Source organism: Rousettus aegyptiacus, unplaced genomic scaffold (assembly GCF_014176215.1).
Source record: "Rousettus aegyptiacus isolate mRouAeg1 unplaced genomic scaffold, mRouAeg1.p scaffold_m13_p_12, whole genome shotgun sequence".
Classification (NCBI taxonomy): domain Eukaryota; kingdom Metazoa; phylum Chordata; class Mammalia; order Chiroptera; family Pteropodidae; genus Rousettus; species Rousettus aegyptiacus.
The window spans coordinates 79,389,227-79,414,218 of NW_023416287.1; the positions used below are offsets into that span (position 1 = coordinate 79,389,227).

The 24,992-nt window shown below is 34.5% G+C and overlaps 1 protein-coding gene across 3 annotated transcripts in view; it reads left to right on the plus strand.

Annotated features, from left to right (window-relative positions):
• DCC (DCC netrin 1 receptor) overlaps nucleotides 1–24,992 on the plus strand; it is a 1,187,310-nt gene that overhangs the window by 1,002,982 nt on the left and 159,336 nt on the right. For all 3 annotated transcript variants that reach the window (XM_036230053.1, XM_036230054.1, XM_036230055.1), the window contains 2 exons: nucleotides 6,258–6,399; nucleotides 19,569–19,679. In XM_036230053.1, coding sequence (XP_036085946.1) covers nucleotides 6,258–6,399; nucleotides 19,569–19,679 — 253 coding nt within the window. The remainder of the gene's footprint in view (nucleotides 1–6,257; nucleotides 6,400–19,568; nucleotides 19,680–24,992) is intronic.

Sequence of the window (24,992 nt, forward strand, 5' to 3'; positions counted from 1 at the left end):
TATACTCTGCTTAAGGGTGATTTTCTTGGTTAGTTTAGGAGTATCTGGTTCACTTTATTTGGTTGACCAAGAAAGCGTGGCCGGCAGGAAAGATTAATTATTTTTCTTGAAGTAATGGAGACCACACATAGTTACATATCTGCGAATCAACTCCAACAGAGTCTTGGTCATCAGTGGGCACTGTTTCTATAGCGAAATCTGCCATTAAAGAAACCACCTCTTCACACACTGCACTAAATGTTTTTTTTAATGGCAAAGAAAGTTGTTTTCCAGGAAAGTGTAATCTAGTTGTTGCAATGATGAAGTATTTGTGAAGATAATTCAACCTCAGTGGGAATTATTAATTAATTTATTTTTATGTCTTCATTGCCCAATCATGTGAGGCCAAAGTGACTTGATGACTCAATTCTTTGAAAAATTACTTCAGTTTTCAATGCCCTTTTGTGTAGTTTGAAACAGATGTACATACTAATAATACTACTAGCAAATATAAAATAAAATAGAGTAAACTTTGTATTTTTCAGTTTTTTAAAGTTTCTAAACCTTTTTTTTTATTATTGATTATCATACAGCGACTGGTTGGGAGACAGGGATGACCATGTGTTATACAATTGATGCCATTAGGTAAATGATTTCGAATGTCACTTAGCAAATTAATGAAAAGCTGAGAGTGGAATCCATCTAATTACACTTACTGAATATCTTCTAGTTGCAGAATATTTTTCTCTCTTTCCCCAGGATATTCAGAACTGAGTGCTAGACAGAATATAAGATTTTCGAAGCACTAGGTATAAGAATTAAGGAGATCCCAGTATATCTTCACGTACCTGTGCCTAGGATTTGAGCTTTATTTAATATTTGGAGTTAATGCTGAGATGGACGACTGGTGTTAATTGTATAGAATGGCCATGCAATTTGGGGTCCAGTGTTAAATTAGCCGCACTACTAGAGGAGTCTATGGGCCACATCCAACTGTTGTCCACTATTCTCCTAAGAGAACTCTGAGTCTCATATTTAAAGTAGCTCAAGAAATATTTCTAACATGTTACTTTGAAAGAATGCAAAATATTGGTCTACCCGTGTGCCAAATTGTCAGTATACTCCAGCTGCCCTTTGTCTCCAAGGACAGGGAAGGATCAGGGACCTCACAGCAAAGGTTTGGAAATATATTTGACTTTAATTTACTGGTTCAAGGCCCTGTGCTGCTGAAACGAAGTGGGTTAGGTAAGTTATTAGCTTTCCCTTATTTCCTTGGAATTGTGAAGGCCGAGCTCTTGGAATTTGATTAAAGGGGCAGAGAAAAGTGGTGGTGTGTCAATTTCCTAACATCAATTTAAATTTAGCCCAGTTTAAGTTAGCTAAGAAATATAAAAATGGAACATATACGAAATGGAACATATTCCAGATGACCAGGTGACATTTCTCACTGTTCGTGATTTTTTTTTTTTTTTAATCTGTTATGTGCCCATTGTATATACCTGAAAAGGACAAGTGTCTGGGATGAATGAGTATGGAGTTCAGAATCAGTGTCAGGATTGTCCCCCTGAACCAGAAGGAGGAGTAAGGAAGGTGATTAGGGATGTTATTTCAGAAAAAGTAGTCCCAGTATCTAGAGAAACAATGGTATATAGCAATTGTTTCTGGTGGGTGGTGTCGGAAAGAGCTTCAGGTCACGGTGATTCAGAAGGCCAGCATGTTTGGGCAGTTCAGAGTATGAAAACAGACAACTTGCCTAGGTTCAGAGAGGCAAGTACATATTGTCAAGTAAGTCAGCCAGCCTCTGATAGATCCACAAAGGAGACTCTAGCTGCTGGAGGACTCCGTCTTGGATGTCTTTGATGAACCAAGTAGATTAACAAGGCAAAAGGATATTCACAAAGAAACATGGCAGTACCTGTACCAGAGAAACCCAGTCGCTAAAGCTGGAACCCAAATTAAAGCAGATTTTCAGTATTTGAAGTTGAGTAACCTGAGAAATTGTCCCAGTGTGGCCTAGCATATTGCATAACCCGGGACAGGATTTTTCTAGAGTAAGTCAAGTAGGGCTCAGTTTCTAGATAGGAGCCCTACTGGCTGGCGCAAGCGATGAGGAACAGGAGGCCACCAGGGCAGAGACAAACAGAAGATGGTTGGTGAAGAAACGTTTGTATTATTTCAAAGTTATTAAATAAGATCACAACAGGTTAGCATTTTTTTTAAATAAAACAAACAGTATTTCTTGCCTAAATTTAAGACGGGTTCATAAAATTTTATTTAAAATCGAGTATTATTCAATTAATATATAATCATACTTTTATTTTTGAACAAATAGTTAATTAACTCAAAATGTATGTATTACCAGCAGACTTCACTCTGGAAATGTGCCACACAAAGTATTTGCTAATACGGCTTTAGGATATTTTGATTAACAGTTGCCCATGTGTACTTGAGAATGTTAATTTTAGTATGCTACCCAAATTTCTAACTTCATTTATTACAAGAGATTGCATAGTTATGACAGTAAAGCAAAAACATTTCAAGTCTGCAAGAATAGTTTATAACTGTAGGGAAAAATATATAGACCTTTATAATATCTTTTGACATTTTATCAAATCCATACTTGGTTAGCATCATAGAGTTTAGAGGTTTATAAAAAGGCAAAACAGTTTTTGGAAAGTCTTCACCCAATTATACACATAATAGACTTTAAAATACTGTTATATTAGCAAATTAATATCTATTTCATTTTGAAATTCAGTTAGACTTCAGATGATCAATAGAAATATTTACCAAGTATTTAAATAAATATAAAAGGTTAAATATTAAGTGTTGTTATTGTATAATTTTGATATTATTAAAATATCATTTATTCTAAATGATAAAATTAAAAATGCTCTTTCCCACACTAACTAGAATATTGTCCATATGGGTAGCCTTTGTTTTTACATCCTCTGTGAATTGGCATGTATTGATGCTACCAGTAGGTCCGATGAACTTTTTCCTAAAAGTGGAGTATTTTTCAGACAATCTTATCCCAGTAAATACATGATCATCTACCGAGCTGCTTATGCCAGAAACCTGAGAGTCATTCTTGATAACTTTTCCTTTCTTACACTTGGCATCCAATAAATCACCAAGTCCTGTCAAATCTACCTGCAAAAATATATATTACATCTCTTCACTTTTCTGTATTACCCTAGTCCTCACTTTCTCTCAAGGTCTCCTCTTTATTACCCAGACCTGAAGTTTCTATTGGCTACAACAAAAAATGTGAATAGCACACTACAGAGAAATTTGATCAATGAACATTTATGGATGAACAATTTTAAATGTGTGTCTAGGTAACATGCCTCTCTCACCGCTCCTTTTGATGTACAGAAGAAAAACTATTGAGTCAATACACAAATAAGCAGTTCCGTATTCTGAGCATTGTTACTGTACATGGCCTTGCTTCCTTCCTTCTTTCCTGCTCTTTCTTTACTCTCTCCCTCCCCATCTCTTAATCTCTTTATCCCTCACTTTCACCCTCTTTCTCTTTCCTCCTTTCCTCCCTTGAAGTATTTACAACCGATTCCCATAATTATCACGCACTAGCACTCTGATGGAACCTCCAGAGATGTTTCCTTTGTCCCCTTTAATCCACACCACGGTCCTCTGAGGAAGGTGCTGTTATTAGCTCATATTACAATGAGAAAATTTGGGCTCCGAGAGCTTAAGCGGCTCATTCACTGATAAGGAAGATACTGATATGGGTGTGAACAGTGTGACACTGGAGGCATGGGGATCAATTAGTTCGGCATGGCAATATTTTGACCAATGATAAATTAAGGTCTGAACTAGGGCAGTGGCAGAGGAAATGCAAATTAGGAGAAGATGAGGTATACAATAAAAAGAGGTTCTGTAGAAGTGCTAATGGGCACTTTTTAATAAAAATCCATAGGGCCTCATGAGTACTGAAAGCATATTTCATTCTTCAAGCAACTTTACATGGGATTCAGCAAATCATCAGAAATAAAGAACAGAAAGAAAGGGCAGAGTTGATTACTGATTCTCAATTAAGTTTCACGATCCTTAGATTCCTGCTGTGTTTCAGCCAAGACATTATTGTTTGCTACAAGGACCGTCTTTCAAATGATGCCTTCCAATTCCCTTCAGTGAGACTGCCATCCAGGTGAAACCACTTAAAATTTTTAAAAGGCTCTTTACTAAAGTAACTGTTAGTGTTTGGAGAGGGACTTGTTTTTCCTTGCAGATCACTCTAGAGACACTAAGGGAAAATGTCAGTGTGCAATGGAATACGTAGAGTTAAAAATAGAAGCTTATGAAATGTGGCTACAGAGAAAGATTTGAAGTGGCAGCCTTATGTTTCTCTCTATTCTTACTATTTATATGTATCTAGAGCGAAGATAAAGGAATGACTTAATGGGGCCTGTGAAAAAGGATAATACTATGTCACCAAATTAGGACTATAGCAGACAATTAGAGATGGGGGATGGAGGAATTTAGAGAAGCTGCATTTTATAGTTCTTTTTTTTTTCAAACCTGAAAAAAAAATTGTGAAATTAATACTTGATTCACTACAACCGTGAAAGGATTCATTTCTCTCTCTCAAGTAATGAAAGGACCAAAATTCAAGTCACAGCTACTAGAATTGATCTTTCAAAAGTCAAAGGCCATGTGTTAGGTACTTTTAATAAAAATCACTACCAGGCTTGCCCAAGAAGGCTAGGTTGTGTTACAGTAATGTCCCCATAACAGTGACAGCTTTAGGTGGCTTGGCGAGGGAATGGGCAATGAAGTCCGAGCACTGGGAGATCTCCTATAGAAAAGAAACACATTGTATCCTTAAATAAGAAAAAATATCTGAACACTTTCATTTAACTTCCCGAAACAGTATTATTTGGGACATCCAGCCATACCATCTGCAGAAAAATTTAGAAAATTTGAGCACAAGAGTCTGCACTCTGCTGGCGCTTGCTCGAAATCAGTGAGGTACTAATAAACTTAGCTGCTACCCACATATGAGGGATGAGTAAAATGATAGAATTACTTTCAAAGATGAGCAATAACCATTGAGGTGGTTCACCTCCTGACATGTAGAGTGTACATCTGACTCTTAATTAATTGCTGGTAGGCATTGATATTAAGTATTGACTATGTGGGAATAATTTTTGCAGTCACTGGAAATCCCCAAATATGATAAAGAAAAATTATCTGTCAAAACTAAGTATTTCTCATGTAATCATTAGTATAATTAAGTTCTTCAAGCTTATCGAGTGATTTACAATCATTTGGTAGACATACTAAGCACGATTATTCTCTCTTTTTCAATATGCGCATTGAAATTTAGGTCATTTGTAAGATTTATGAGAGGTCCCTCAGCAAGGCTATAGCAAAGCATTAACTGGAAATCATAAGGTTTTATTTATCTCTTGATCTAAGGTTTTATGTCTTCATTTGTATTTTGACTTTTAAAAACAAGCTTGTAGTCCTTAGAAAATGACAACTTTGCCAAGGGCTTCTTACAGGAAGGCCTATTAGACATATTAAAAGGTATTTAAATACAGTTTTATTCCTTTCTAGAATATTTTTTAGGAGAAATTAGGTGAGTAAAATTGCCAGGTAGACACTGTATGATCACTTATTTAGTAGGAAATGATAAAAAGAATGTTAGAGTCAACAGTTGGATAGTCTTCCAGTGGCCAGCGATGGTACAGTGTGACTTCTGGCCGTTCATTTTACTCTCTGCCTCAATTTCCTCCTTGTAAAATTGTAAATTGGTGATAATATCTGCTATGACTACTTAGAAGCATTGAAAAATAAAAACAAGATGAATATAATGCATATTGCAGAATATAAATATAAGATATGACTATTCATCAGATCTAGTTTTCTCTTCTAAAACACTTGCGAGTAAAGAACATATCCATGTATGTGCATATTTGTATGTTTGGAGGGAGTAGGAGGGGTGAGCGAGTCCGTGTGTATCCGAGGCTATGAGTTCTTTGGGAGCCAGGGATAAAATATTATTATTTTATTCATTAGTTTATCTCCCAAAGATCTTAGCCCATCAAATGAATTGTGTATTTTTGTCAAAATTAGACATATAGGAATACTGCCAACTTGTAAGAATGGATTTAATTTAGTTCTGAGGGGCAGTTGCTAACCCTTCTTGCCTCTTTGCTTTATTCCTACTCAGGTTCATGTCATTTCTTAGACCCTATCTTTTTTGGTCCATCCTTTCTCCAATGTTTTAATTTATATTGATTATTTTACAGAGTATCAAAGTGAGCTGGCTGCCTCCTCCATCAGGAACACAAAATGGATTTATTACCGGCTATAAAATTCGACACAGAAAGACAACCCGCAGGGGTGAGATAGAAACACTGGAACCGAACAACCTCTGGTACCTGTTCACAGGTCAGTGTTCACATGGTGTAGTCTTGCAAGATTTTGATGAATTAAATGCTTTAGGAAGAAAATATACTCTCACCTCAAAGGGATATTCTTTTTTTTTTTTTTCCTGGAAGGTGATATTTATTGGTCTGAACAAAAACAACCTTTATATTTTTAACTTGATATTCTCTACAATTCTTTATATATTTTGTTTCTGGATCATCCTTTTAATAAATGCATCCGAGATTTTTTTTTTTTTATCCATTTATGAGTTTCTCAGCAATGCCAATTCAACAATAACTCCTATTGTCAAATAACTTTCAACTTTTTAGCTAATAAGTCTTAAAAGTCATTTAATCACTTTGATCTCCAAGGGTGATGATAGGGTTGGGAAATGGGTAGCTTGTGAAAGAAACAGACAGATTATTGTACTTTTCATAAATATATAAGTAAATTTACTTTTCTAGCAATACTGGTGGAACTCGTAGGAGGTCGGACTTCTCTATGAAAATGAGGCCCAGTTTCTATGCAATAGTTAGGTAATTTTTTTTATTTTATAAAATTAATAATGTGTATTTTCTTTTAACTTTTGGAACTCAACACATACCAGTTTAGTTGCCTAGAAAACAGACTGAGGAAGACTTTCAAAGTCAAGCCTTTGGGGGCACAAGCCCAGGAAAACAAGAGTGAAGGAATGAGGGAAATGAGCCAAGGTAGAAGAGAAATCAAATAATGGTGGCATGCCGTCAAGCTGGCCATGAGTTTGGTACAAACACAGAACTTGCTTGGTTCTTGTGGTTTCTCCTGAGAGGCTGTGTGAACTACTATGTCTCACAGTCAATGGCTGGAGAGAAAGTGTGAGCAGTTTCTTTCTTGCCTATTATTAGTCAAAATCCACTGACAAGTTGCATCCTGTACCTCCAGACAGCTCCCTCAGAAGCCAGAGCTTCTAGACAGTGTGCAAATGGAATTCTGTCCTTGTCAATCAGCACATGCGTGGTGATGGTTTGGTCTAGGGTAGCAGCAGCAGCACTTAGGACTTGAGAGCCCTAAGCAGAGCATGAACTGTCGCCAGGGGCTTGGGAAGCAAAGCTTGTAGCAATGGCTCATGGCGAGGACTGGTGGGTAAAGCTGAGCAAATCTGGGATGGCACATAAACTGGATTCAGGATAATATATACATGAAAATTCATAAGTTATAGCTAGCAGATGCAATAAAGTATTGTTGCAAATAAGAAGAAAAGAATGTTACCCCTTATTTATACCTTTCTCTATACTAAGTTCTCAGTAAATTTCCATTTAAAATCACCATGACTCATGCACGCCCTGCCACACACACACAAATTTTAAGCCGGTTGTTCAGCTGACAATCTGAGACTTAATAGGAACCTTTTCTTTCCAACCCACTCAGGTTGTTTACCTTTTATGCCTATAAAATTTTAACATAATGGCAAGAGTATTTCCAAGGTAAATTGCCAAAAAACACGTTACTTGTCTGAAATTTGGACAGTCTCCTAGGCAGGCATTGTGAAATCTATGTGCAAGTCATGGCACTCTATCACGCCATTTAAAAAGCTTAAGAAAGGCCAAGATTCTATGCCTTTTTCTCTAATGAAATAATGGAAAGAAGGTAAACATAATTGAAGTTGAAGTGAGGTATATGTATTCATTTAGATATTTAATACAACCTGTAGTTTACTTTGAAAAAAAACACCAAAATGAAAAAATCTTGCTGAAAATTTTTCAGTATAATTCCTAAGATTTATGTTAGATAAGAAGAGAAGACACTAAAGATAATTTAATCCAAGCCTTGTATTTTAATAGATATGGGCAGTTGAAGCCCTGAAACTTTTTTTTAATCATCACTTTTCTTTCTCAAATAAAAAAGATTAAAAATATAAAATAAATTTCTTTTTATAAAATAACTAATTAAAGGATGAGCATTTCAATAGAGAGACTGAGGATCAGATATTCAATTTACAGAACTGTAAATGGCCAATAAGCATAATAAAATATTCAATCCTCTTAGTTAAGAAATACAGATTCAAACAAAAATAAGTTAGCATTTTTCTTTGATTAAAGTAATTATTATAGAAATGAATGATGATACCCTTTTCTGGAAAGCATATTAGAGAAATCAGAACTTTCACATACCATGTGGGACAGAAAATTTCTAGAATCTTTCTGAAAGCAATGTGCAGATATATTATATACTGATATATATGTGTGTGTATATTTATGAAGAATAAATGTGTGATCCAGGTTTATTCCAATTCTGCAACCATATTTTTTGCACAGTTTTTAACTATAAACATGTTCATTGTACTGTTCCTTTAATAGCAAATAATGAGAAAAAAGACCCTAATTATCCAATTATAGGCAGTTATCTAGAAAATTCAGACAATCATATCATGTAAAACTACATATCTATTGAAAATGTTGTACTTATTAAATGAATAACTCAGTGTTAAATCACTATTAGTATACAAGCCCATGTTTATAAACAAAAATATGTGAACTCATTGGAAATATTTATAATAATATAGACACCAAAATATTAATATTAATTGTTACTTACTTTAATAATAATAAAATATATTTTTAATTGCATGTATAAAGTGAAAAGTTACAAAAATTGAGGTTCCTCCCAGTAAAGCTAGCTATATCCCTACTGAACAGCTAAGAATGGGGTCGTCCAGAAAATAAATGAAGAAGAGTAGCCACATGGCCAAAAAATCTTGCTAGTGTGAATTGTTTAGAATTTGTGAGTGTTCTTGACAAATGGAATTTTTCACATTCAGCTCAGTATTATCAAATCAAGATTCTAACTCCCTAACTGTACAGATTTTTAGAATTTTTTCTCTTTACAAAGGTATAATAATTTTAAAAAATAACCATATAGAGCAGCAAGTATTAGCCTTTTTACTATTAAAGACCCCATAATAGTTGTAGGGCTGTGTAAGAAATTACCATAAATATAGTAGCTTAAAACAATAAAAATGTTTTATTTCAGTTGAGGAATTTGAAAGCCCAAAATCTGTGTATCAGCAGAGTTGATTCTGGAGACTCTGAAAAAGAACCCATTCCATGTCTCTCTTCTAACCTCTTCTGATGGTTGCTGGCAATCCTTGATGTGCCTCGGTTTGTCCTTGCTCAGATATTTGCCTCTATCTTTGCATCACCTTCCTCTGTATGACTCTCTTCTTGTAAGGACACCAGTCATTGCTATAGATCACACCATCAACCCAGAATGATTTCTTCTCAAGATCTTGAACTTATTATGTCTGCAAGGAACCTTTTTCCAAAGAAGGTCACATTCCAATGTTCCAATTGTACATAAGGTTTGAGGGGACAATATTCAACTTACCACAGATTCCTTTTATTGTTTTTCCTTTCAAGGACAATCATTTTTAATTGTCACATCTAATAATCTTTATTCAAAAATAAATAATTCAGTCCTACATTTTTATTCATCTAAAATATGTGTGACAATTAGAGCTTCTAATCAGCATTAGATAACCCATCATCACTCTGGTTTAATATCATTCCAGCCAAAAGCAAAGAAATGGGATGAATTAATTAGCTTATTATTGGACTAGCTTACAAACGCCTACTTCCATCTTTATAGATTTGTAGAAATCTGGACTCCAAATAGGAAGCCTTTATTCATATTGTTCCTTCTTCATTTCAATACTTATAAAATGCATTTGGGAATGAAAACATAGCATGAGCAGTTATATTTGCAACTGTACCTGATACTTATTGCAAGAAAAGTCACAGACTCTATTTTTAATTCGAACTAAAGAAATAAAAAGAGCCAGAGAATAGATTCATACCATTAAAACACGAAAAGCAAGTTTTACGAAACTTCTGTCTTCCTCTCCACCGCTCTGTGACCTGGCTTCAGTCATGTCTATTGCATTTCTAGATCTTGTGGGATTGTCTTCAGTGTACAAAGTGTGGAGAAACCGGAAAGTACCACACACTGGTAGATTGGCTGTGGTTTTGACTTATCCCCAGGAAATATTTTGTAACTAATGCACTTTTTAGTAAGCAGAAATAATTGATTTTCTATATGTATCCTCAGAACTTTAAAAATGTACAGAATTTGACCCCATGTTTTTAATACCTATAAGACACATGGATATATTGATTTGGCTGTTAGAAAATTGGAAATGCCAGAATACTTCATTTGGATGACATAAATATTCAGGTGTAGAAACTCAAACAAATTTTTTTTTTAATAATCTTTTATCTGTTAGACAGATGTTTGTTGTCGTGTGTGTTTTTGCTAGGATAATGAGACATCTGCAAAAACAAAGTAATTCAGAGTTATAACAAGGAGTTTAAATCGCTGTTATCAGTTTTATTGTGGGAACCCATGTCAACTAAATTTTAAAGGACTGTTTCTAATTTTTGTGCGCTCTTCAGGGAAGGTTGTTTGGAATTGAATTTAGGAGTTTTCTTGTGTTTCATGGCCAATATAGAATAAACATAATGATAAACACGCATTGGTATTTTATGGACTGAAAAATTGAAACAATAGCTTAGCAATTTTATAAAAAGGTTAACATTAGGGAAATAAAGGGAGATTACATTGTTTGAATAATACACTGTCTCTTGCCATAAGTTCTAAGAAATTAGACATAGAAGAATTACAGAGCTTAAAGGCACTTCGTATTGGGGATAGAAACAGGCAGATGACAATTTGCTTTCAATAAGAGAATTTTTTTACAGCTAAGAAAAACATTGCTGCCTACACCATACTTGCTTTAGAATTAAATTATACTTAGAAGCAGTAGAAATCACACACACACATATTGAGAGTTAACTGTAGGTTGAGATGGAATTAAACAGCATGAACTGCACCATTCATCTCACTCAAAGCCCTAGTTTTATAGAAGAGGTAACTGAGGTCTGAAGAGTGACATAAGGTCTGTCACTAGTTAAAAGGACCATCCCAACTAAATCACAGGCATTCTGACTCCTAGTTTTGTGCTTCTTATACTATACGATGTTGTTTTCTTTAGCTCACTGTATTGTGAATGACTCTGGCTGTTATATGAATCTGTAAAAGAATAAATAGTAATATTAAAAATAATTTTAACATTTATAACATTAATAATACCAGTATCAACTGTGACAATAACTGCTATGCTGAAAACAGTATAGAGGTTCCTCAAAATACTAAAAATAGAACTTCCAATGACCTAGCAATCTCACTTCTAGTCTGAAAGAATTGAAATCAGGATCTTAGGAAATATTTGTACTCCCATATTCATTGCAGCATTACTCACAATAGCCATGACACAGAGATAACCCATAAGTCCCTAGACAAGACAAATGGATTTTTAAAATGTGGTATGAAGATCCAATGGAATATTATTCAGCCTTTAAAAAGAAAGAAATCCTCCTGCTTGAGACAAAATGGATGGATCTGAAAGACATTATGCTTAGTGAAATGTCAGTCATGGAAGGACGAATACTGCATGATTCCACTGACATGAGGTATCTAGAATAGTCCAGCTCACAGAAGCAGAATATAGATTGCTTGTTGCCAGGGGAGAGGAAGCAGAAATGGTGAGTTGTTTAATGGGTATAAAGTGATAGTTATACAAAATGAATTAAGTTCTAGTGATAGTCAAAGTAGCGCCTATAGCTAATGATATTGTATTGTGCACTTAAAACCCGGTTAAGAAGGTATTTCACGCTAAATGTTCTTACCATTTAAAAAAAAAAAAAGCAACAGGACATGAGAGTTTTTTGGATGTCATAGATATGTTGATTACTTTGATTTTGGTGATGATGTTACAATGTTTGCATATATCAAATTTCTCAAAATGTATATATAAATATGTACATTTTTTAGTACATTAAATTTCTCTCAGTAAAGCCGAAAAAATCTGCATGATAAGAAAAAAAAGCTTTATATATTTCAAATTTAATCTGTATCACAGTTTTTGTTTACATATTCCCATTTTATTATGAGGAAACAGGCAAAGAGAGAGGGCTAGTAAGTTTTTCAAAGTCACATACCTAATAAGTTTTGGAACTTCAAATCTGATTCTTCCTGAACTGAAAATCTATACTCTTAACTCTTAAACTACAGTTAACGTATTGCTTACTATAGGCAATAAATGTAGTGTATGTGTTTATGCAGGGATGGAAAGAGATATCTTGTAGATAATAAAATGTGAAGATTAGCTTTGTAGCTATGGAAGCCGAATAACTTTAGAGAAGGTCAAATTAATGCTTTTGAACCAATTTATTTTAAAAATGCTATTTAATATTTCTCTTAGTCCAACTCAGGAAACACATCTCAGATAGCACCTTTTAGAAAAACATACACAAAACAGTTTTGTTTACAGATGGCTTCCCTTACCTTACCTCCAATGAATGAATGAGCAAATCAATCAATCCATGCAGTGTTAGAAGACCTTTCATACCAGCTATCAGTGCTGGGGCCCAAAATATTGCTGGTTCATGGTGATTGTTGGTGTAACTCTTGAAGATACCTCCTTTTTAATAAGGTAACATTTCTTTCCAAGGAAGAGAACAACCTGATTCTGCCTTAAATTGAATTTGGGGTTTTATTGATCTCTCAGATTAGTCCACTGCCAAATTAATAGATTCATCAATTCTGTCCTGTCTGCCTGTCCATTATTTAGTTATGGATATAATCATAATAGACAACAATTCCTTCCTAATTTCACAGTGCTTTACATTTGCTGCTGCTGTTTCTTGTACATCCACAGCCTAGGCCGGGTAGGCCTTTGACAAGAACAATATGCCTCTCTAGGGCCCCTCAGGAGGTAGGGCAGAACCCCAAGAATTCACCTAGGAGTGGTCCAAATTGTGACGAAAACATCACAGGGTGTCCTTGCTTGATTTTTTTCTGAGCCATAATATTTTTATTTTTAAAGTGAAGTAATCATGTATTCTGTGCCAAAATCAGAGGGAATTTGAAAATTAAGGGAGAAGATAACCTGCGAGTATTAGTTAAACTTTACATCCATTAAATGCTTAATTTCACCAACAGTTTTTACAGGCAGTTTGTCATTTGATTCTCAAAAGAATAATCCAAGATGGAAAGGCAGCTCTTATTACCTAACTACTTGACATGGGAAATTGAGATTAGAAGAGCATTCAGTACATCTAAAACCTGCCCAGACAAGTGTCCATCACAGCAAAGAAGCAGGAATATCTGCAGCCTAGAATTCTGAAGGTCATTTTCAGACTTCATTTCTGAAAGGCAAAATTTCTATATCTCCTCATCATTGTGTTCTACATATACTTAGACATAGACGAGGGACCCAGGTTTAAATCTATTGATAAAGATTTGGTACAGAGGTACTGAATTTAGAATCAGAAGACTTGGGTAAAGATATTTGGAAAGAGGAATTTAATTTTTTTATGCCACTGTGTAAAACTAGGATGTATCCGTAGGCAATAATATGGTGAAGCTGATTTGGTGCAAACTAAGAACTTTCTAACCAGCCAAATTATTGAAAGTGAGTTTCCTCTGCTGGTGAATTTCTCATTCCGAAGGTATTCCTGCTTTATTTACAGGACGACTCTGTTAGAAATACAGCATTAGATGGGCCGTTTCACTAGACATTAAGTTGTCTTTTAATATTGGAATTCTATGTACACTTTTAAAAGTTTTGTACTTAACCTAACATTTCTAGGTGGTTGTAGTGATATTCCACAGCCATCTTCTAAAATAAAATGCAGGTGTTTTTTTTTTGTTGTTTTGTTTTGTTTTACTAAAACTGAACAAAATATAATACATCAAAGAAATTTGGTAGGGCTTTCAGAGTGACCTAAATAACTTTAATACACATGTGACAAAGAGGATGATAGGAATGCCCCCCTACTGTGTATGGTCGGGCTGTACAATGAGACCTCCTTGAGGAAACACTAAATAAATGATCTCTAAATTGCCTTCTGATGTTAACTTCAAGCTGTTAGCACACCTTTATCTTACTCAAACTGAATTAATGATAGTAACAGATCCTGAATTCAAAATATATAAATCCAAATCTGGCAAAATTTTAGGATAAGTTTGCATATCTAATTTATAATGAGATGTTTTAATTAACTTCTATTAAGAATTTGTGAATTCTGCACACAAAGCAATGATTTAAAATCAAATCAATGAAACAGAATACGGGAATTTAAAAAGATTTCCATTTTCATGTCAAAATATCATATACGATAAGGCAATATGAAAGTCAAGGTTCAACAAGAGAAACAGAACCATAGGAGATACATTCTAAGAGATTTATTTTAAGGAATTGGCTTAAGTGACTGTGATGGGTGCCTGGCAATCCCAAAATCCACAGGGCAGGAGAGATGGGCTGGACTTCTCGAGCTGAAGCTGCTGTTACAGGTAAAATTTCTTCTTCAGGGACGTCTCAGCTCTCCTCCTAAGGCCTTTCACCTGATCGAATTGGTTCTACTCAGACTATTTAGGATAATACAGCTTATTTAAAATCAACCGAAAATGGACGTGTCACATTTACAAAATGTCTTCATAGCACAGTGTTTGCTTGAATATCTGGGAACGGTAGCCTAGCCTAGCTGATGCAGAAAAGCGACCATCACAGATGACATTTCAGATAAGTTGTTGGAGATGATATTGACATAATCGTCCCTCCATTTCAAAGAAAAATAAAGTTAAATTTCTACCAAATACAAAGAGCGTATTTTTGATGGACAAAAACTGTTTCAGATAAGACCACTGTGAAGGTCATGAACTGCAATGAATCAGGAAGCATTTCTTTTCAAAGTTCTCTCCCTATTAGTGTTTTAATTTCTTGGAAGAGCTCTCTAATCCCTCTCCCTCAATATCAACAACAGTGCCTATGAAAAGGTGCGAATGTTAACAAATATCAGATAAATGCTGTCTTAACCAAAGGATAAATCAAAATGAGCATAAGCCTACTTGAAGCATAACGAAGTCCTTCTGTTCAAAAATATGTGTTTGCCACCTTGCCGTTGATGTTAGATATTGTATTTGAACATAATATTCCCTTCGAGTTAAGTATTTCTTTAGTGTACCTTGCAACAGTTGTTTTATGTCTGCTTTCCATGTGCCGGGCATGGTAGTGGGCTCTGTGGATATACACTTAAAACACCAATAATAGGAATTTTGTTGGAGATTGCATTAAATCTGTATATGGCTTGAGTAATATGGCCGTTTTAATTCTTCTCATTCATGAGCATGAAATATCGTTCCATTTCTTTTAATAATGTCTTATAGTTTTTAATATATAAGTCCTTCACATTATTTGTTAAGTTTATTCCTAGTTATTTTTTATTGTTGTTGCAATTGCAAAAGGAACTGTTTTTTTCATTTATTTTTCTGAAATCTTACTGTTAATATATAGAAACAATGGATTTTTGTACATTGATTTTGTATCCTATTGTTTTTAATAGTTTTTGGTGGAGTCTTTAGAGTTTTTATATAAAGAATCATGTCTTCTGTAAAAAAGGGATCACTTTAATCCTTCATTCCCAGTGTAGATGCCTTTTATCTCTTTCTCTTGCCTGATTGCTCTGGCTAGGACTTCCAGTACTGTGTTGGATAACAGTGGAGAGAGTGGGCATGCTTGTCTTGTTCCTGATCTTGAGGAAACGCTTTCAGTTTTTCAACATTGAGTGTGAGATTAGCTGAGAGTTTTTCACGTGTGGCCTTTATTATGTTGAGGTACTTTCCTTCTATACTCATTTTATTAGAGGGTTTAATCATAAATGAATGTGTATCTTGTCAGATGCTTTTTCTGATATAATCATCTGATTTTTATTCTTTATTTTATTAATGTGGTGCCTCACATTGATTGGTTTGTGTATGTTAAACTATCCTTGTGCCCCTGTAATGAACTCCACTTGATAGTGATTTATTATGTCTATAATGCACTGCTGTATTCATTTGGCTAGTAGTTTGTTTAGGATTTTTGCATCCATATTCATAAGAGATATTCGTCTTTAGCTTTCTTATTTTGTGTTATCCTTGCCAGGTTGGTATCAGGGTAATGTTGGCCTCATAAATGAGTTAAGAAGTATTATTGCTTTATCAATTTTTTGAAACAATTTGAGAAGGATGAGAAGGATAAGTATTTGATCTTCTTTGAATGTTTGGCAGAATTCACTAGTGAAGCCATCTGGACCTGGACTTTTATTTTTTTAGGAGGTTTTTGATGATCGTTTCAATGTCCTTACTGTTGATCAGTCTATTTAGATTTTTCAGTTCTTCATGATTCAGTTTAGGAAGGTTACATGCTTATAAGACTTGTTTATTTCTTTTAGATTATTGAATTTGGTGGCATATAATATTGGTGGCATATTGTATTTCTATGGTGTCCATCATAACTACTCTTTCATTTCCAGTTTTGTTTATTTGAATCTTTTCTCTCCTAATGGTATTTTTTAAAAGAAAAAGAACAATAAATTATCAGATTTGTATGGCATCGCAAAAACCATGAATAGCCAGAGCAATCCTAAGAAAAAAGAGCCGGAGGTATCATGCTCCCTGACTTCAAATAATACTACAAAGTGACAATATCCAAAACAGCATGCTACTGGCAGAAAAACAGAATGAAACCAATGAAACAGAAGGAGAGAAGAAAGTGCCGAGAAGAAAGCCTCTTCAATAAATGATGATGGGAACGCTGGAAAACTGCAGGCAAAAGAGTGAAACTAGACTGTTATTTGTCACCATACACAAAAATTAACTCGAAATGGAACAAAACCCTAAATATAAGATCTGAAATAATAAAATACGTCGAAGAAAACATAGGTACTAAACTTATGGACCTTGGTCTTAAAGAGGATTTTATGAGTTTGACGTAAAAGGCAAAGGAAGTTAAAGCAAAAATAAATGAATTGGAATATATCAAACTAAAAAGCTTTTTCACAGGAAAAGAAACCGTCAACAAAACAAAAAGGCAACCAACCAAATGGGAGAAGATATATACAAACAATATCTCCAATAAAGAGTTAATATCTGAAATGTGTAAAAACTCATATAACTTAACAACAACAACAACAAATCCAATTAAAAAGTGGGCAGAGGACCTGAACAGACACTTCTCCCAAGAAGATATACAGATGACTAACAGGCATATGAAAAGGTGTTCAACTTCACTAGCTATCAGGGAAATGCAAATCAAAACTACAATGAGATAACACCTTACACCTGTTATAATGACTATTATAAACAAGACAAATAGTAACAACATTGGAGAGGTTGTGAAGAAAAAGCAACCTTTATATACCACCGGTAGGAATGTAAGTTGGTACAGCCACAATGGAAAACAGTATGCAGGTTCCTCAAAAAATTAAGAACAAAATTACCATATGACCCAGCAATCCCTCTTCTGGGCAATTACTCGAAAAATGTGAAAATATTTATTCTTAAAGATATATGTACCCTATGTTCATTGTAGCATTATTCATTGTAGCCAATACATGGAAACAACCAAAGTATTCTTTGATAGATGACTGGATGAAGAAGATGTGCTACATATATAAAATGAAATACGACTCAGCCATAAGAAGAGATGAAATGCTGTCATTTGCGGCAATGTGGATGAATCTTGCGAATATCATGCTAAACTAATAAGTCAGACAGAAAAAGTCAAGAACCATATGATATCATTCCCCTGCAGGATATAAAACTGAAAGCAAGAAATGAATAAGACATGTAAACAGATGAAAAGTCATAAACACAAACAACACAATGGTGGTTACCAGAGGGAAAGGGGGAGGGGGTAGCTGCAGAAAGTAGAAAAGAGTAAAGAGGATCAAATGTATGATGATAGAAAGATATTCGAAAACACAATGCAATATATAGGTGATGTAAAATTGTTCACTTGAAACCTATATAATTTTATTAGCCAGTGTCACTCCAATAAATTTAATAAAATTAAAAGTACAAAACACCAGTAATAACAAAAAAAACAACAGCACCAACACCATTTTCAGTCCATGTCTTCAGGGAGCTTTGGTCTATTTTATAAAATTAGAAGCCTCTTAAAAGGATGACATGGTGTGTTATAGATACCTGTGTGTAGGCGAGTCAATCAAATGGTCTCCTCTAATAGTGCTATTTATTGAAGGCAGCTGTCCCTTGACGCTGAGTCCATTCTAAACATTACTTAGAACATTGTCTCCTCTTAGTATTAAACTATAATCCCCCTTAATACCAAGATTTGCTCATCCTCCTATGCAAGAAATCTACAAATACATAATGTACATGATATAAGCTTCATTTCTCCAGTAGTTTATTTTCTTTGCAAATTTTTCTCGGCACCAAATGTTTGTCTTATTTTAAATTAATGGAGGGAAAAGGATTATATTTTTGTCTTTATTCAGGTTGTTCAGTGCCTTGAGATTTAAAAACTTAACAATTTAAATTGCGTTCTCAATATCTCAAAAAAGTCATGTAATCTTTCAACAAGTATCATTCGTTTTACAATAATTTGTCACATTAATGAGCCACTTTGCAATTTAGCTAAAAGCAAAATTATTTACGTAAAAAATTTGTACATATCATACTAATGACCGATGGGGCCTAGCTTGTCTACCAGTGCTCTCTGTGTGCTTTTAAATAATTTCTGTGTATGGTATTATATGTCTAAATTATCATAGAAATAGACTTTTGTCATGCTCTACTATGGAAGCAATGCAAAACAAAGTATGCGTTGTGATGGTTTGAGAGACGAAATCCCTAATGTTTTCTGCTGAAATATAATAGCTTTGGATTCTTCTTTCTTGGCCAAAAGATAACATGATCACTGACCTTGAATAGATGATGAAGATATAAATTTTCAGATTGACTGTTCTTGATTTATAGGTGGGCTTCTTCTGGACTGTGAGCAAAAATGATCCTTGCTATTTTTGATTATTTTTTCATCATTCATATTTTATATTCTGTATCTCCTCTAGGCTATTTTCAGGGATACATTTTTATAAAGTGGAAAAAATAAATGAGACTATATGAAAAATAATTTGATTTCTTGCTGTCATATTTCTGCCCTTTTGGCCAAAATAACAATAATTACCACAACAATCACAAACAACATCACGCACATCTACTATCATTAAAATTTAACTAAAACTTTTGAAACTCAGCTAGAAATACTTGTTATTCAGCAATTTTTTTTCTCTCTGTGGAAAATTCTTTTATAGGACTGGAGAAAGGAAGTCAGTACAGTTTTCAAGTGTCGGCCATGACAGTCAATGGCACTGGACCACCTTCCAACTGGTATACAGCGGAGACCCCAGAGAATGATCTAGATGGTAAGACCTTTTCCCAGTCATTATTACTCTTATTTCCATCTTGCTTTTTTACTTCAGCTTCAAAGGCTCCCTTAAAACAGTTAATGAATTCCAGCATTGGAGATATTTATTCCTCCTATATCTTTGGATGAAAACCAAAACCAAAAATACCCTTAATAAATATACAGTCTCCAACAATGACATATAAATATAAACTATGGGTTAATTCTCATAATAAGTTACTTTTTTTCAAGATGATTCAAAATGATCTTTTTCTATTCATTTTATTTTGAATAATTAACCTTTAACATTTTCTTCAGAGAAACTGCTGTAATTTCTGATAATAATCAAGAAATATAATTACTTTGCATAACTTCTCTTTTTTATGTTGCTTCTGAAAAACAGCAATTTGTATTCGATTTGTTTATGTTATGGTCACTGTTATTTGACACTTCATTTTTAAATAAGTGGCAATCTGCCTTATTTGCTTCATTGATAGTAGTTGTTGGAGACATTTATGGTTGAGATATTGAGATTCATATAAAATTCACATATCAATAAATTGAGTATAAGCAAAATGTTTAAAATTAGAAGATGAGAAATATTTTTTGAAGTATAAACATCATAACTAAATAAGAAAATAAAGATCAAGAGAAAAGGCTAATGGAAACAACAGGAAACAATCTAAATAGTAAAATAGAAATATACTACATAGAATTAGACTTAAAAATGAAAGAGATAGAAATTCATGAAAATGAGAGTCACCTAAAAAAAGAAGTAAGTTATGATCTATAAATTTAAAGCTAGGTGATCAAAACTGGCACCAAGAAAAAGGCTAAAATAATGAATGTCTACTGAAAATGTGATAGCGCAGGACAGCCACCTAAATGACTGACAGTAAAATAGCCTTGTTCCTTAGTTGACAGACCTGAAAGAATTCAAGTTGCTGGAAAGTGAAAATTCTATATTTTTTCCCTTTCCTCTCCCTTTTCTCCCTTCCTTTTTCTCTCCTCATTTTTGTGTCTTAATTTTGCTTCCGTCACTCTTTCTCAGATCTGTCCTTTTCTCCTCTTTCTCAAACTCTTCCTTCTCATTTTCCTCATCCTTGTTCTTTCCCTTCTTCTCTTTCTAAATAATTTGTCATCATTCATGATTTTAATGTAGTCACAGATGCAGTTTTACAAAATATTTATGGTGGCAGCAAAATAATCAGCAAATGCTGCTTCCAGATGATAATCACTGTCATGTGACAGCACATTAATTCAAAGAATATTGATAAAAAAAACTTGCTAAGCATTAGGCACCATGCTTAGCTCTGAGAATATAATAAGAAGAAAGACATGACCCTTTCCTTGTGAAACTTAAAGTGTGGCCAAGAAAGACAGAGAGTGTAGGTGAAGTCACAATAAATTGCCATTTTATAGTTCGAACATGGTTGAATTTTGGCGGTATCTTATCTGTCAACATGGGATGGATAGCTAGATAGATAGGCAAGCAGACAGACATACAGAATACTTGCATTTAATGTAAGACTTAAAGGATGAATAGGAATTAGCTTTGCAAAAGCATGCATTAGCAACCAAGAGAGAAAGAATGGAAGGCAAGGCAAATGCAGGTTTGAAATCAAGAGAGACCATGACACTGTTAGGGGCCTGAAAAAAAAAAAAAAAGACCTTCAGACTGAAGCACAGAGATGACGTATGATGAGGTCTGTAAGATAAGCAGGCTCTATATCTGGCAAGACCAAATTAAGGATTTTGAACTCTGTCCTAAATATCATTAAAGCAATAATGTGCTTTCTCCTAAGCAAATCATTAAAGGATATTTTAAAATAGCGACTTAATTATATTTGCATTTTGAAGAGATAACTCTGGCCGATGCATAAAAAATGTCGGCGAACGTGGACCAATGTGGTTAGGACAACCTTAGAGATAATATGAGATTTTATGGAAAAGTAACTTGACTCTCAGAAGATGTTATTTAACTTGTTTTAGGTAATACAAATTGAGAAGTTGTGAGGCTGTACAGTTACACTTTACAAAACTCATATGCCCTTCACTAGTATGTTAGAGAACATTAATTTATGTATTTATTTATTCAACATGTGTTGTGTTGCACCTTAAAGGTACACACACACACACACACACACACACACACACCAGACATTATTTTAGATACTAAGGGTAAAGCAATAAATAAAGTTCTTACTCTCAAGGAGTATATTTATTGACATAGAGATAGATAGTGATAAATGCTCTGAAGACAAATGAAACCTGTTAGAAGGAATAACAAATAATTAGATAGCACTGCTTTTTATAAGGGCTGAGAATCTCTCCGATCAGGTAAAATATAAACACAGACTTTAAGGCAGTGAGGAAGTAGCCATGTGAACAGTCAGACCGGAGCCCTCAAAGCAGAAGGAAAATCAAGAACAGACCATTTGAGATTAAAATCCAGTTGGTGGCTGAACTAAGGCAAGGAGACCAGAATTGCTGGGCCTCACGTCTTAAGGTTGTCATCCATTTATCTTAAGAATAAAAAGACAGTTAAGATCAGCTATCCAAATGCTTCATCTTTTGTTAATTTTACTTGCGAAAAGACTTTTAAAATTTATATACTTGTCCTTTATCTTCTTACCTTTTCTTTCAAAGAAGAGTAATTTAAGCCAAGAAAACTTAACGGACTTGACCAAGGCACTCAGCTAGTGACCGAGGAGCTGAAACTCAAGACCAGGTTTCATGAGTCAGTGTCCAGTACAGGTCATCAGGGCAGAGTCTCCACTAATGCTCCAGAACTGATCCAATGTCAATAAGAGACAGTGATCCAAGGCAAACAAATTCTAAGAAATGAGGTCATATGATTTACCCAAACCTACGGGACTGTATTTCTTACTGGAAGGAGTGAAATAAATGGAGCCGAGGTGCTGAAGGTCCTATAAAATACCCAGGATGAATGGGGCTCTCCACTTGACTTACGTGCTCTTTCTCTCCTCACTTCGAATGACTCACAGTCTAAGTAAAACCCAAATACAATACCACAGCTCTTGGGATGGCACAAAATGTTTATTTAACTGTGGGATTTTTATATCCATGCAATATTAATATAATCCAATTCATCTATCCATTTTAATCAAGAATCTCTATGCCATGCTCATGAGTAGTCTTAATCAATGTTGCTTAATTGGATTTGTTTGAATTTTTCTATGCTCTTGGCTTAATAATGTCCCTCTTTTGCATGCAGCATTGCTCCCTGTTTTGTCCTTATTCGAGTATTGATTGGTGTTATTATGAAATGTAATTAAGAATCCGTAGTATGCCGAGTCATGGGGAGTACAGACGTGAAAGAGAGGAACAGCCAGCTCTCTTGAGGCATAAACAGATAATGGCTGCACTGATTGAAAAGACTTCATGAAAACAAATAGTACTTGAACTAGAAACTTCGGGAAAAGAGGGTTGACTAGGTTTACAGGGAAAGTCTGTGAGACAGCATAGTAGATAAGAATGCCTTTAGGAAAATTATTTCTGCCACTATTAGTTTAAAATGCATCCTCATTCTTCCAAATGTTACTCGTTTACCAATTATCTTAACAAATTTCAACACATTTCAAATATTGCCTCTTTTCTCATCCTTCCACTTCTTCGTTTGGATTGTAATTGCTTAGATAATTCTATCCTTGCTCATAATGTACACATTAGCAATCTAAAAAGGTAAATACAAAATTAATAGAAGATAGCTAGTGGAATTGATACTTCTAGCACATAATGCAGTTATGGATTATGATTTGAGATTGTTCACCTTTAAAACATAATGGAAACTAATAGCTGTTTTAGGGCATTTAACTATGATTGCGGGAGAGATATGTTACACTCGCTTGGTAAAGCAGTGTTGTACTTGCTGTAAGAAATTAATTGGATAAAACATATTTGGTTCTAAAGCTTTCTCAGTTTATTGACTTGTGATCTCTGAACTGAGATACTCCCCTAAACTAATTTTATTTTCTCTTCCTCCCTCCTGTTTTCCTTATTTTGACTGCATATTCAAATATTAAAAAGTGTAACTCTTGATAGGAATTAATATTTGCACAATTGGGCAGCCTCAGAAGTGGTTACTAGTAGCTCTAGAAGGATTCTCAGCCTGAAGTTTTGTGGATTCTTTCTCTCTCTCTCTCCATATATATATTATATATATTTCTATATTAAGCTAAGAAGATTTTCTTTAAATATTCATCTCATTCATGTAAAAGTTTAAATCACATAATAAGATATAAATGGCTTCTATCAAAACTTTCATGGCTCATGTTGCCAAGCTTTGAATTCTAAACATTCCAGAGTCAGACATAGAAATTTTGATACAGAAATTTTAGTTTTCTTAAATTGTATATACGGAGGAAGCAATCATTCTGAAACCAACTGAAATGGGAGGCTTATTGCCTTAGCCAAAGAAATCTGCATTGGAAGGGAACTGCAGCGTCAGCCCTCTGTGGGTGCATATTGTTGGCAGAACTTTTCCCCTCCTGCTTTCAGTCTCCTGGTGAACTCCAAGGGCATGATCCACTCCTTAGGTGGTAACTCTGAGCCCTGCCAGTCAGCTAAACAGAGGCGGTAGTCCGTGCAGAGCCAAAAGCAATTCCCAGTCCTTCTGTGGCTTCTGTAATTCCTCTTGCATTCTAGGGTTGGCTTAAGCAATGTCAAGATCAACAGTAACTTGGAGAAATACTCCAATTCCTTACAGATTGCCCTTTTAATTAGGATGTTTTTTGAAGTAGTTAGAGAGCAAACCTCATTGTTTGTTCAGGGTTCCCTGAAAGCATGTTTGCTATTAGTAAATACTGGGAAGTTTTTAAATGTTTATTTTGTGCCTCAAAACTTCAGCTTATAAAAAGACAAGATTATTAGAATTCCTCAAAGTTTTTATGTAAATGTTTTCCATAAGGATGTGAGAGAATTTCTGATGAGGTTCAGCAAGGTATCCTCCAGGAAATTGAGCTTGGGGATCAGTTTGTGCTGCCTTTTTATTTTATATTTTTTCTAATTTTGAGATGGACAGGTAAAAATTGCTATGCACAATAATGATGTAATTTAAAATTAAACTTCTATGCTAAAACTGGAGAAACGTGGCTATCACAAATTAGCAGTGAAGAGACTCTTGAAAATGTAAATGTGATATAGCAAAAACCATGAATCTAAGAGCATTCTCGAATTTCCTACCCCCAAGAAATAATTAGCCCTATTAGCCTGATCAGGTAATGGTTGAATGGAATGGGATTACTGCAAATTCATTTCATTTAGGAAGTGAACCACGAAGAAATTTCTGTTTTGGAACTTGTACAGTATG